At 58.4% G+C, this 12,788-nt stretch overlaps 1 protein-coding gene across 3 annotated transcripts in view; it reads left to right on the forward strand.

The window, feature by feature from the left end:
* The window catches only part of OLFM1 (olfactomedin 1), a 43,630-nt gene that overhangs the window by 8,437 nt on the left and 22,405 nt on the right, over positions 1-12,788 (forward strand). For 2 of the 3 annotated variants that reach the window (XM_078350737.1, XM_078350740.1), the window contains exons 2-3: positions 6,218-6,367; positions 11,374-11,529. In XM_078350737.1, coding sequence (XP_078206863.1) covers positions 6,218-6,367; positions 11,374-11,529 — 306 coding nt within the window. Of the gene's footprint in view, positions 1-3,666; positions 4,126-6,217; positions 6,368-11,373; positions 11,530-12,788 lie in introns of those variants that run through there. The other variant, XM_035262263.3, reaches the window with a different exon arrangement.

The raw sequence follows: 12,788 nt of genomic DNA on the forward strand, positions 1-12,788 counted from the left end.
TGGGAGCGCCTCAGCTCATGGGAGGTTCTGCCAGGCACACAGCCAGGCCAGGATGGAAATCCTTTCCAGGGAAGGGGCTGAGGGGCAGTTACTCCTCCACCCATGTGTGTACCCAGAGGCCTCGGAGGAGGGGAGTGTGGGGGAAACTTGGCTTGGAAGGCCCAAGCTGGTCTTCTGTGGCTGCCAGGAGGGACTGCTCAGGAGACCCGTGGCTTCCATGCTGCCTGGCTGGAGGCCGGGTCCCTTCCTTGCTCCAGGAATCTTCCAGCACAGAAAGGAAATGAAAAGGTACATACAGGGTAGAAGAAGTGGAGGTGGCTCCACGTGGAACCACTGTGTCTCTCCTGTCCTCTCTCTCTCTTCTCTCTCCTCTCTCTGTCTCTCCTCTCTCTATGTCTCTCCTCTCTCTCCTCCCTGTCTCTCCTCTCTCTCCTCCCCTGTCTCTATCTTCCTCTCTCCTCCTCTGTTTCTCTGTCTTCCTGTCTCTTTGTCTCTCTCTCCCTCTTCTTCTCCCCTTCTCCCTCCCTTCCTTCCCCCCTCCCCTTGTTTCCCTTCAAGCTATTTGCCAATAGCCTGAGGACAGTATTCGTATTTTTAAACAGCAACCAGGCATCCAAACTTTGTCTCTTGGGGGTGTCCTTTGCCAAGGAGCACTGGGAAGTGTCCCAGAGACCTGCTTCCCTCCAAGCAGCTGCTCCTGGCTCTGAGTAGGTCAGCATCCTACGGACCTCACTATTCTGACCGTGGGTGTCGGTGGTCATCTGTGGCCTCCCAGCTCCCCGTGTGGCTTCCGGAGGTGATTCTCCAACAACCCATGTGTGTCCGCCTCTTGTAAGGTCTATAGCAAGCTGGGCAGGAGCACCCTGTAACACTTGTGTCTTCCGAGCTATGAAGCCCAAGGATGTGAAGGGGGTATGCTTGTTTTTATGTGCGTCAGTGAAACTGTGCAGAGTCCACCAAGGTCAAGGCCTCTAAGTGGCTGACGTGAGGACAGAGACCTGGCTGGTCTAACCTGTCATGACAGGGAACCTGGTGCAGGCTTACACCAGCACTCAGAGAGGTGGGCAGCCTCCTATCCTTCTCTCAAGCGTAGAATGCAAGGGCCCAGGAACGTTTTCCGGAGGCCTCTGCGGTTCATGGAACTGTGCAGACTGCTAGGGCTTCTGCAGCCACACAGCTCATGCCAACAACTCACGCCACTTCTGGGGCTCATGAGATTTCACTATGGCCATGACGTTTGTGAGACGAGGATGCTACCTCATTTGTGGGCTTAACCCTGGAAACAGACTGTGACCATATGACCTCGGACAGGTCTTGTCATCTTTCTTGGCCTGAGACTCCTCATCTGTACAGTGGAGTCAGCAACGCCACCACCCCTTCGGCTTCAGAAAGGACTGGGTGCCAGGCATGGCAAAGCCCCAGTGCCATCTGGGGCACAGCACCTGCCCCGTCGGTATTCGGACAATTATTCAGAGCTGCAGGTGTCACGAGCCCTCGCTTTAAGAGAAGTCGTGCAGAAACTGGGATTGAAAGTCCTCTTTAGGAACACCTGGTATTGGCTGGGGCCATGGACTCTCTGATCCAAATGCATTCATTCTTCACGAATCCATAGTTTCCTTGTGAAATGCTCCACGGCCTTCTAAATCAAATCACACCTACTCAAGCCTCCTCTGACGACCCTTTAAAACCATTACAGTAAGCACTCCCACTGAATCACAGATTTTAGAAACTGGACAAGATCGTTTGGAGCAGGTGCAGGTTAGAGCAGCTCAGGTGCAATCTGGAGCCGCCCAGGTGCAGGTCCATCTTGTACTTTGTGGAGTTACATGTGTCTGTGGCTTCTGAGCTGGCCTGAGTTTTGTGGATTGGATTGGGTTGGATTTGAAGTTGTTCCAGCAGACAAGTGGTCCTTGTCCTTCCGCAGTGGGACGCGCGTGAGTGATCTGGACAGACGCGGCTCGTGGCCCTGAATCCGTATTAAATACGCGTGGCCGGAGGAGGGAGGCACCGCCAGACCTGCCGGACCTGGGAGCCTGGGCCTCCCGCTCTGTGCGCAGGGCCTGCAGTCCCCGCTGACACTGGGAGGTGGCGCCCTTCCCCAATAGTTGGAATCTCCGGGCCCTGCACGCAGCCCGGCTGCCTGGACTCCCGCATTCATCCCAGAAGCAAATCCGAGGGGTCGTTTACCTTGTGGGCCCCACGCCCAGCTCTCGGGCCGGGATCCTCCGGCTGCGGGTGCGTCTCCACAGCCGCGGACGGCGCACACAGAGAGAAGTCCCAGCAAGGCGCGCTCCGGCTCTCCAACCCGGTCCAGGAAGGAGACTAATTTCCACCCAGGCAGAAAAGAGTGCGGCGAGTGATCAAGGAGTCTTCCCGAACGGCTGGGAAAGCTTAATGGCAGGCCCGGAGGAAGCGGCTTTCATCTCTGATCAGAAGCGTTCTGCAAATGCAAAAGGCCTATTAACCTGCGGACCCTGTCAGGCCTGCGCTTCCGGGGGAGTGGGGACCTATACGCGCGCGAGTCCCGCCGCGGTCACCGACGCCGCGGTCACCGAGAGGGCCGGGGAGACGGGCAGCTGCGCCAGCCGAGCCTGGGGGCCAGGACTCGAGCCCCACCCCCGAGAGGGGCGCGGGGAGCCAGTGAGGACACCCCCCACCCACCCACAACCCCCACCACGGCCCCCAATGTCTGCCTCACACACCCTGCCCCACCCACCCACGCCCCCAATCACTGACCTCAGACTCCGCCCCACCACGGACTCCAGACCCCGCCCCACTCACCCACCGCCCCTCACCACGGACCCTAGTCCCCGCCCCACACACCCACGCCCCCATCACGGACCCCAGTCCCCGCCCCACACACACCCCCCACCACGGACCCCAGTCCCCGCCCCACACACCCACGCCCCCATCACAGACGGCAGTCCCCGCCCCCCACGCCCACCGCCCCACACCACGCCCCTGGGCGTGGCCTTCTTAGCTGCGGAGGCCCAGGCCCTGCGCGGGTCCTGCCCCACGTGCGCCCTCCTGGGCGCATCTCTGAGCTCCGCGGGCCACCCCCAGCAGCGCTGGTGCCGGGAGTGCGGGTCCGGCCCTTCCTTCCCCCGAGGCCTCAGGGCCCCGCGGCCGCCCAGGGCTCGCAGGGCGCTTTTCCCTCTGCAGCGATGTCCGACTCCGCTGGCACTGGAGACTCTCGGGAGTCCAGCTGCTTTTGGAGCCGGCCCGGTTTCAGGCGACGGCCCAGTCTGGCTGGGCCCCTCGAACCACCGCGGAAAGGGGCCGCGGTAGGCAGGACGGGGCCGTCTCCCCGCGGGCAACCTTTGCCCCAGAGCGCGCCCTCTTCGGGGATCAGAGAGGGGCCGCGGCGTGGGGTGGGGGGAGCCCGGCGCGGGAGGGCGCGGTCCGTGCCCCCAGCTGGGGTCCCCGCGCCGCCGCCGCGGGGTATTTTCTGAGCCGGGGGCGGGGGCGCGTTCGTCTCCTCAAGTCACCCCGATCCCAACTCCTGGGCGGATCGGAGTCTGCAGATCTCGCTGCCGGCGCCAGGGGGCGGCGGGGAGCCGCGCGTGCAGGAAAAACCCACCCATTTCCTGGGCGGATTGCGTCGGCCCCGCCCTATCGAGCCCCGCCTCCCGGCCGCGGCCCCCGCGCGCAGCCCGCGCAGCGCTCAGAGCCGAGCGGCGCTTCCCGGTGGCGGCGGCGAATCGCGGAGGGACTCGGCGGGGCGGGCAGGCGGCGCGGGGCTTGGGGCGCGGCGGGCAGCGGCCGCCTGGCCACCCTCCCTGGCGCCCGGGGAAGGAGCGGCGATGGCCAGGGCGCGCGGTGCGGCGGCGGCGGCGGGCGGGCGGCGGCGGGCCGAGGGGGCGCGGGGACACAGCCGGGCGCCCCTGCCCGCCGCGGTGCCCGCCGCCTGAAGGCCGCCCGGGCGCGGGAGCCGGTGCCAGCTCGGAGCGGGCGCTGGAGGCGGCTCCAGGCGCGATGTCGGTGCCGCTGCTCAAGATCGGGGTCGTGCTGAGCACCATGGCCATGATCACCAACTGGATGTCCCAGACGCTGCCCTCACTGGTGGGCCTCAACACCACCAAGCTCTCGGCGGCCGGCGGCGGGACGCTGGACCGCAGCACCGGCGTAAGTGCGCCCGCCGGCCGCCTTGGCTCGGCCCCCCCTCCTCCCTCCTCCTCCTCCTCCTCCTCCTCCTCCTCCTCCTCCTCCTCCTCCTCCTCCTCCCCTCCCCTCCCCTCCCCCGCTTCGGTCCTGAGCCCGGGGCTGGGCCGGCGCCGCGCGGGACCTGAGTCGCCCTGGAAGGCGGCGGGGATCAGGGTGGGCAATGACCGGGGTCGCGCGCCGGCGCAGCGGTGAAGACCCTGCTCCCCACGCCCCCAGCCTGGGCCACTCCGTCTCCGCCCGCGCGCCCCTAGGGCGGCGTTTCCTTCGCCTGAGCCCCTCGCAGCGGGGTCCGGGGAGCCTGCTGGGCCGCGGAGGCTTGGAGTCCTGGGTCACGAATTGTGAGCCCCTCATTGAAAGGTTAAGAAACTAAGGCTGGGGACTTGGGGGCCTGTCCAAGGTCACACTCAGCAAGTGAGGGGTGGAGCCGCCGCTAGACCTCAGTCTGGGCTCTGTCCAGCTGGGACTCTGAGCCCGCCCTAGTTTGTAAAAGCCAGACTGGCCCTACCTGATTGGGAGTGGGGCCCCGCCGGTGGGCCCCCGGAGCTGCTGCCCGCGCCTGCGTTCCCAAACTCCCAAGACGCCCTTTCCTCCCCAGCCCCATGAAGGATTCGTCCCTTCCCCTCGGAGAACGGTGCCGAGGGTCTGGGGCGGGGCCCCTGGGGGCCTGCCCTTGGGTGCTGCTCACCCCGTCGCCTTTGCCTCCGTCTTCCGCGCGCACCCCTCCCTCCTGGCCTCTGAAATTGAAATCGGGTCTCCCTCCCGAGCTTAGTGGGAGGGGGAACCGTGGCCAGGGCTGTTCTGAGTTAGATGACTGAGCGAGGTTGAGCCGAAACCACCCACCCGGAAGGCCGAGCGTGGAAGGGGCTGCCGCTGCGAACACGCACCCCAGACCACTGCCCCTTTAGGCTGAAAGGAGAGGTGAAGGACGTGAGTCTCCCTCCCTCTCCCTTTTTGCTGCCAGAGGTTAGGTGCTCTGCAAAGAGGGCTCTGTGGTGTGGCTCCCTCCTAAGACCCCTCTTGAAAACACCCCCTGCTCCTTCAGGAATGGAAGGGCGACTCCTCCATGATGACTTTGTTCCAGCCGCCGGCCCGATCTTGTGCAGTCGGGAATGAATGAGATTAAAGATATGACTACTATAGATTCTCCCCGCCCAACTTCTCTTCCCATCTTCATGCTAAAAATAGCAGAGAGGTGACCTGAAGCCACCGGCGGGGAGTGTGCTTGGAAACAGTGGGGCCAGCAGCAGGGTGGAGCGGGTTTGCTCCGGAGTGCCCGCCCCAGCACCTGGCAGGGCTGGATTGCAAGGTTACACCAGACATGGGCAGCCCTGGTTTCTTGGTGGTCTTTGGGCAAACCTCAGGACTGGGGTTGGGGTGACCCCTGCACAACATGTCACCAGCAATTTGGTGACATCCACCAAATGGCTCGTGGGTGGAACCCACATGGAATGGGAAACCTAGTGTTTTCTTGGGTCAGTCTTTGCCAAGCTGCTGGCAGGGAGGTTGTGGTGGTTCGTGGTTCATCACTGCTCTGGGCAAATAGGCTGCTGGAGCTGGGGCTGTTACAGTGAACACTTCATCTGTGAGTGTTAGGGAATGTCAGGGCAAGGCTTGGTGGTGCCAGCTACCCATGCATGACTTACGGGAAGGATATCCTGTTTCTGAAATACGTGCCCTCCGCAAGCCACCAGGCATTTGCTTTCCTGCCTTGCTCCTCGTCCAGCCGGTGGCCTCTAGTTGCCCCTCCCACCCACCCAGCAGATCAATTTGGCCAGATGACAAACTCTAGACATCCCTTGAATTGAACCTGAATTTTAAGAACGTAAAGGGTCCTGCCTCTTTGACTTCCTTTTAGCCTTGGGCCCCCTAATGGGAGACCTGTGCCTTTTTGTTCCCAGGGGCCCTTTCTCCCCTTTGGGTCAAACATGTCTTGGGGCCATTTCCTTCTGCCTTTTCCCTGGGACTGGATGTGGACAGTTTCCCCTGGTTGTTGGCTCTGATGCACAACCTCATGGTCTCCCTTTCTCTTCCTCCCCACCCCTGCCCTCTCCAGGTGCTGCCCACCAACCCTGAGGAGAGCTGGCAGGTGTACAGCTCTGCCCAGGACAGCGAGGGCAGGTGTATCTGCACAGTGGTTGCCCCACAGCAGACCATGTGTTCACGGGATGCCCGCACAAAACAGCTGAGGCAGCTATTGGAGAAGGTGAGTCTGCATGGAGTGTGTGTGTGTGTGTGTGTGTGTGTGTGTGTGTACATCCATGCCTGTGTGCTCACACCAGCACCAAGGCTTGACTAGCTTGCAGGCTCCATTTCGGCCCTTTCCTGGCTTGTCTCCACTCAAAGTGTTTATGAATGAATGAAAGAGTGGATAGACAGATGGATCAGTGGATGGATGGATGGGTGGATGCATGGGTGGGGATGGGTGGATGACTGAATTCGTGGATGGATGGACAAGTGGATTGAGACTTCCAAGGGTGGCCCAGGAAGAGAGTCTAGACCTGCCTCCCTTTCACTGCAGGCTCCACTGAGGAGTCTCATGGGTGTGGTGAGACAGGACACAAGGCTCGTCTCAGAGTGATGTCATATTTGTGTGCACAGGGCTGGGGCTGTCACCCAGCAGCTATTTTGGAGAGCACCCATGGGCCCAGGAATGCGTGACCATTTGGATTTTACCAGATGGGGTCTTTTTTCTGCCCTTGAATGGGTGGACCTGGCCATTGGCTGCTCAGGTGCTTATCACCATGAACGCCTTCCTGGGGTAAAGCAGGCAACGTTGCCACCTTCAGAACCCACATGGGAACAGCAGGGTGGAGTTTGCATAACACATTTCAAATCCATTATTTCACGTGATCTTCACAAGAACCATGTGAGGTTGGTGGGATTTTTCACTCCATTTCGAGAAGGCGAAATTGGGCTCTCCCTAGAGGTGGACTTTCTTGTCCCAAGCCAGACAGCTGTTAGTAGGGAAGTGGGCACTGAGACCCACGTGGCTGAGCTCATCACCTGCTTCAGTCTCCTCCACTCCCCACGTTAGTCAGGGTGCCTTCTCCCAACAGGCACAGCCCACCTGCCTTTTGGCACATTCTTCCCAAGGACCCAGTATTCTGTGGTTAACCTAGGTTCTGGGGGCCCCCGGGAGAGTTACCAAGGGAACAAGGAGAAATGGTGGGCCCTTCTGTTCCACCCATTGATACCTCAGAAGAAAGGGGCATTTGCGTGTGGCACCTACGGGGCAGGGAACCTTCCCACCCTGAGGGAGTGGGGTCACACCACACACACACACACCCCACACATATACCACGCGTGCACAAATGCGCACACACGCATGCGCGCACACACACACACACACACACACACACACCAGTAACTACAGGTTGGCCTTGCACTTTCTGGAGTGGGCATTAGCTCAGGAGTATGAAAGGAGGCCTGTGGGGGTGTGGGGCCCTGTGACTCGGGGGTGGCTCTGTTCTAGGGGGACAGATGCTGCTGTTACTGCCCACCTCATTGGAGAAGGTGGGAGCAGCCTGAGGAGAGGACAGCATTGCCCTGACTCAGGTCAGCATTCCTGGTGCTGAAGCACAAACCCTCCAGGAAGCTCTGGACAGAGCAGGTTCCCTTTCTTGGAGAGGGAGAGAGGGGGCTAGAGATTCCAAGCACCCGTTCAGCTCTGACAGGCGCTGAAGGCTTGGAGTCACTGCCTGCTCCTGTCTGTGCCCCTGTCCCTGTCTGGAATGGATGGCCATGGGACGCTCGTTTCTTGGGCAAGAAGGGTGCATTGTGGTGCCCAGGGAAGCTGGCCTAGTTTGTAAAGCACGCTCCCCTTGAAGGAATAGAATGTTTTTTTTTTTTTCTCTTTAGCCACCTGAGCAGATCCTTTTAAAAGAATTAAAGTAAGATCCATGTAACAGATTCCACAAACATTTATTAACAACAAACTGGACCAAAGCCTAACTGAGCCTTTCATTATTCACAACCGGAGAGGAGGGAGGCGGCAGTTGGAGGGGCCTCTGGGCTGTGGGGGCCGGGCAGAGTCAGGTGGGGAGAACAGAACCCTGAGCCCAGGGAGGAGGCATTTGCGGGGAGAGCAGAGAGTTGGAAAATGGATTCCAGAATGCTCCATGAGCCCCTGGGACTGCAGGCTCTGGAACGTTCCTTCCTGCCTGTGCGTGCCACAGCATTACTGCTTAAAAATTTAAAGCCCCATTTGATACCATAGCGGACACTCTATTTTCAGAGGGCATGAGCCAGTCGCTGTGAAAGAGAAAGAGGGCCCTCGCTCCTTAATGCACTGTGCATTTTAGCAGGAGGCTCCCTCCCCAGCTCCCCCGCACACCCTGGTCTGTGTGCTATTTCCTTTCTTTCCTCTTTCTTTTTTCTTCTCTTGCCTTCTCTTCGTGGGCAGAAGCAGGACAGGACGCTCCAGAAACCGAAGCCCATGTGCCCTGTGGGTGGGGCTGGGTCACAGCTGGGCGTATTCCAGCTAGGTCGGTGTTTCTGCGGCCTGGCTTCACCTTTAACCCACCTGGGAGGCTGCGAGGTGCTGAGTCCTAGGCCCCACCCCCAGAGTCTGATTTCTGTTGCCCTTGAGTCCCTGTGGGGATCCTGGGCACTAGTGCCTTGGAGACCTCACCAGGCAGTGCCATGAAGCTAGGGTGGAGCACTGTGGGGACAGACCTGAGGCTCAGGCTCCATTCTCTTTGAAGCAGCACTGGGCTCTGGGTTTGAGGGTGTAGGTTTTGGAGCCAGTCCAGCTTGAACTGGCAGGCCTGGCTGTGTGACAGTAAGCAAGTTGCTTAACTTCTCTGAGCCTTGGCTTCCCTATGTGTAAAATGGGACTCAAAATAGTATTTAGCTCCCAGGGTTTTGTAAAGATCAAATGAGATGAATAACACCACAGCAGGCTCAGCGCAGTGCCTGGAACACGGGAGAGGGTGGGTAATTATTAGCAGTTCGTTACCCCGAGGCCAGGTGTGTCTTTGCATGTTGCTGGCCCCCCTCCCGCTTCTTAATGCTGGCTGCCGACCTGCGTGGGGCATGGGGTAGACTGTGTCATCCTGTATCTGTGACACTGACCGTGCCAGTTGGCTTCTCAGTGACGTCCTGCAGGCAGGAAAATGAAGGTGCTCAGAGGAAGGGCTGTGCCGGGAGGAGGGGCCTCCCCAGGGCGGGGAGATGGGCCTGTGATTGCAACCCTGGAGGCGAACCGTGTGCCTGGGCCTTGTCAGCGGCCAGAAAGGAAAATGCAGTCACGGTTAGAAGAACTATAGGAGAGTAACTGTTTTGTTTCAAGGCAGCGGAATAGCTTGGTATCTTTAAAATTTTTCAGATCTGAAGTCTGATCTTTGAAATCTGTTAAAAGCATGGCTTCTCTGGGGATGGAAAAGCCTGTGGTGCTGTGTGTGGTCTCCTGACCCAGGCCAGCCCGAGCTCAGCAGCTCCTCCTGGCACTTGTGGGCCTTCACTTCTGGGGATCCTGCCAGGAGGGGAATGGGGAGAGGGGTCTGCGCTGGCACTGTCATTTGTATTGTTCAGCCGTGTGGCCACGGGGGCCACTCTAGTGCACTAGATTTACTGGACTTCGTGCAGGGGTTACAGATGTGCATGAGACCCAGTGTCACTCCCTCCCTGAGTGTCCTGTCCACAGGCTGTGGGGGGTCGGGGGGCAGCTTCATGGCTCACTCCTGGGCAGACATTGTGCCAACAAGATGACGTTGTTTCCAAATAGTTTTAACTCAGTTCATCAGGGAAGCCTCCCTGGAGGAGGTGGCATTTGGGCTGGGCCTTGAAGGATGATAAAATGAAACTTTGTATCTTTTCTTGAAAGAGGTGCTATAGCTATTGAAAGTGACAGAGCAAGAGGAGCAAGGGAATCAGGCAGGTGGTGGAAGAAGAATGCTCCCATTTCCCAGAGAGGAGAAGGGGTGAGAGGGATCTACAGTGCCACTGTGTGCTTTACGAACTTGAAATTGCGGGATGGGTTTGTGTTACTTTCTAATAACGGGATGTGAAAGCCCTTGCACTTCTGGGTGCTGAGATTGACAGTAGTGGTTTTCCCCCGACTGAGGAGGCTTGGCTTGCTCTTTTGTATTTTACTTCACTGTATTTGCCCTGGTGGAGGACGTATAGTAAGAAGTAGAAACTGTCCTCTTTTCACACTGACCAGGCAAAGCTAAGCCTCGTCCCCAAATGGTTTTTTTCCTAGAAGGGAGAGTATTTTCAAATTTAGCAAAAAAAAAAAAAAAAAATCAGGAGTGAAGATTTGCCGTCATGGAGGTAACTTCTTCCCTAGTAATTGCATTAGATTCTGAGAAAATGGCCCAGACGCCACTGCGGCAATCCTCTGGTTCCTTCCACCTCCCCGCAGCCCCGAATGCATTTGCACAGAAGCACAAGCCAGTTCCCTGCAAATAAAATGCACTGGCAGGTGGCTGCACTGAAACTGTTTTTCTTTTAAGCTCCCTGGAATCCTGTTGAATATTAAAGTTCCATCTTGAGGCTAGACTCAATTCAGATCTGCCTGTAAAGATGTAAAACAGCTATTCTTCATTTGCTGGGTGATTGATTCCTGACTCTATGCTCAGAATGTACATGTTTGCAGAGCAGTCATCTACCTGTGATACTGTGGGCTGTGATGGATGGCGCAGGAGATGGGGGGAAAAGCTTGATGCAGAGTCAGGGAGAGCGGCTCCCTCGTTCCTTCACTCTGCACTTAAGTAATCAACCTCATCAGCAAGGCACTCAATGAGATTTAGGAGGAAGGAGAATTTATATCTGGGGCGGGGCAGCCTGAGCAAGCCCTTCCTCTCTGTCGGTATTTATGCTTGCCTAACTGATTCGGTCCTGCAACATAAAGAGAATAGAAACAGGCTTCGCCCACCACTAAAAAAAGAGAGCTCCAGAGAACTCGCCCAGTCCTGTGCCTGGGGCAACAGCCAGGGAGGAACTTGAGTTTCCTGAACCCCTCATTCGCATCCCTGTTGATAAGAACCCGTTGGCAGAGGAAATGTTTACCCAATCCGTTTGCTGTGTTTGGGGAGTTCTGGGTCCTCACAGTCCCCGGTACTGGCGATTGCCTCGTGAATAATGCATGGGCCCCTTCTGGTCCCTGTGTGCCAGCTGTGTGGGAAAGGGCAGCGTCAGTGCGAGCAGGCAGAGAAGATTGTCTGGCACCTACTGCAGCTTTCGCTGAACCTGCTGCCCTTTTGACAGGTGCAGAACATGTCTCAATCCATAGAGGTCTTGGACAGGAGGACCCAGAGAGACTTGCAGTACGTGGAGAAGATGGAGAACCAAATGAAAGGACTGGAGTCCAAGTTCAAACAGGTGGAGGAGAGTCATAAGCAACACCTGGCCAGGCAGTTCAAGGTATGTGTGCTCCTCCCTTTCCCTCCCTCCTCCTCCTCTTCCTCTAGCTCCTCCTTCCCCTCCCTTCTCTCCTTCTCCTCTTCCTTCTCCTCCTCCTCTGCCTTCTCCTTCCCCTCCCTTCTCCTCCTCTTCCTCCTCCTCCTCCTTCCCCTCCCCCTCTCCTCCTCCTCCTTTCCCTCCCTCCCCTCCTCTTCCTCCTTCCCCTCCCTCCTCTCCTCCTCCTCCTTCCCCTCCCTCCTCTCCTCCTCCTCCTTCCCATTCCTCCTCTCCTTCTCTTTCTCGTCCTTCCTCCTTCTCTTTTTACTCCTTCCTCATCTTCCTTCTCTTCCTCCTCCTTTCCCTCTCCCCTCCCTTCTCTTCTCCTCTTCCTCCTCCTCCTCCCTTTCCTCCTCCTTCTGGTCTCTTCCTCCCCCTCCTCTCTCCCCCCACTCCCCCTCTCCTCTTCTCCTCCTCCCCTTCTCATCCTCCTCTTCTCCGTCCCCTCTCCTCCCCCTTCTCCCCTTTCCCCTTCCCCTCTCTTCTTCCTTCCCTTTTTCCTCCCCCTCCCCTTTCTCCTCCTTTTCCCCTCACCCTCTTTTCTCCTTTCCTCCTCCCCCTCTCCCCTCCTTCCTCTCCTCCTCCTCTTCCCCTTCTTCCTCCTTCTCCCCCTCTTCCTCCTCTTCCTTCTCTTCTCTTCTTCCTCCCCTCTCCTCTTCTCCCTTGTCCCCTCTCCTCCCTTCTCCCCCTCTCCTCTTCCTCCCTTTTCTCCTCATTCCCCTCACCCTCTCCTCCCTTCTCCTCCCCCCTTCCCTTCTCCTTCTTCTCTTCCCCCCTTCTTCCCCTTCTCCCTTCCTTCTCTCCCCTCAGCCTCCTCCTCCCCCTCCTTTTCTTCCTCTTCTTTCATCTCCTCATTCCCATCCCCCTCTCCTCCTTCCCCCTCCTCCCCTTTCCTCCTCCTCCTTCCTTCCTTTTCCCCCTTCTCCCTCTCCTCCTCCTCCCCCTCCTCCTTCCTCTCCTTCTTCTCTTCCTCTGAGGCTGGGTGTGCTTTCCCTTTCCCTACAGAAATGGTCATTTGGGGCAGGGAGAAGCACAGCAAAGTTTACTCTGTGCCTTGAAAGGACTGTTGCCCTTGGCAGTAGGGAGGCCACCACCTGACCCTGGTCTGCAGAAGCCACCTTGGCGGGGCAGCACACACTCGCCCCCAGGCCCCCGTCAGTGTGGTTGGGAAGCCAGGGTCTGAGATCCCTTCCTTGCTGCCCGAGCAAAGTTCATTATTAGCT

The sequence above is a fragment of the Callithrix jacchus genome, chromosome 1, assembly GCF_049354715.1.
Source record: "Callithrix jacchus isolate 240 chromosome 1, calJac240_pri, whole genome shotgun sequence".
In the NCBI taxonomy this organism is placed as follows: domain Eukaryota; kingdom Metazoa; phylum Chordata; class Mammalia; order Primates; family Cebidae; genus Callithrix; species Callithrix jacchus.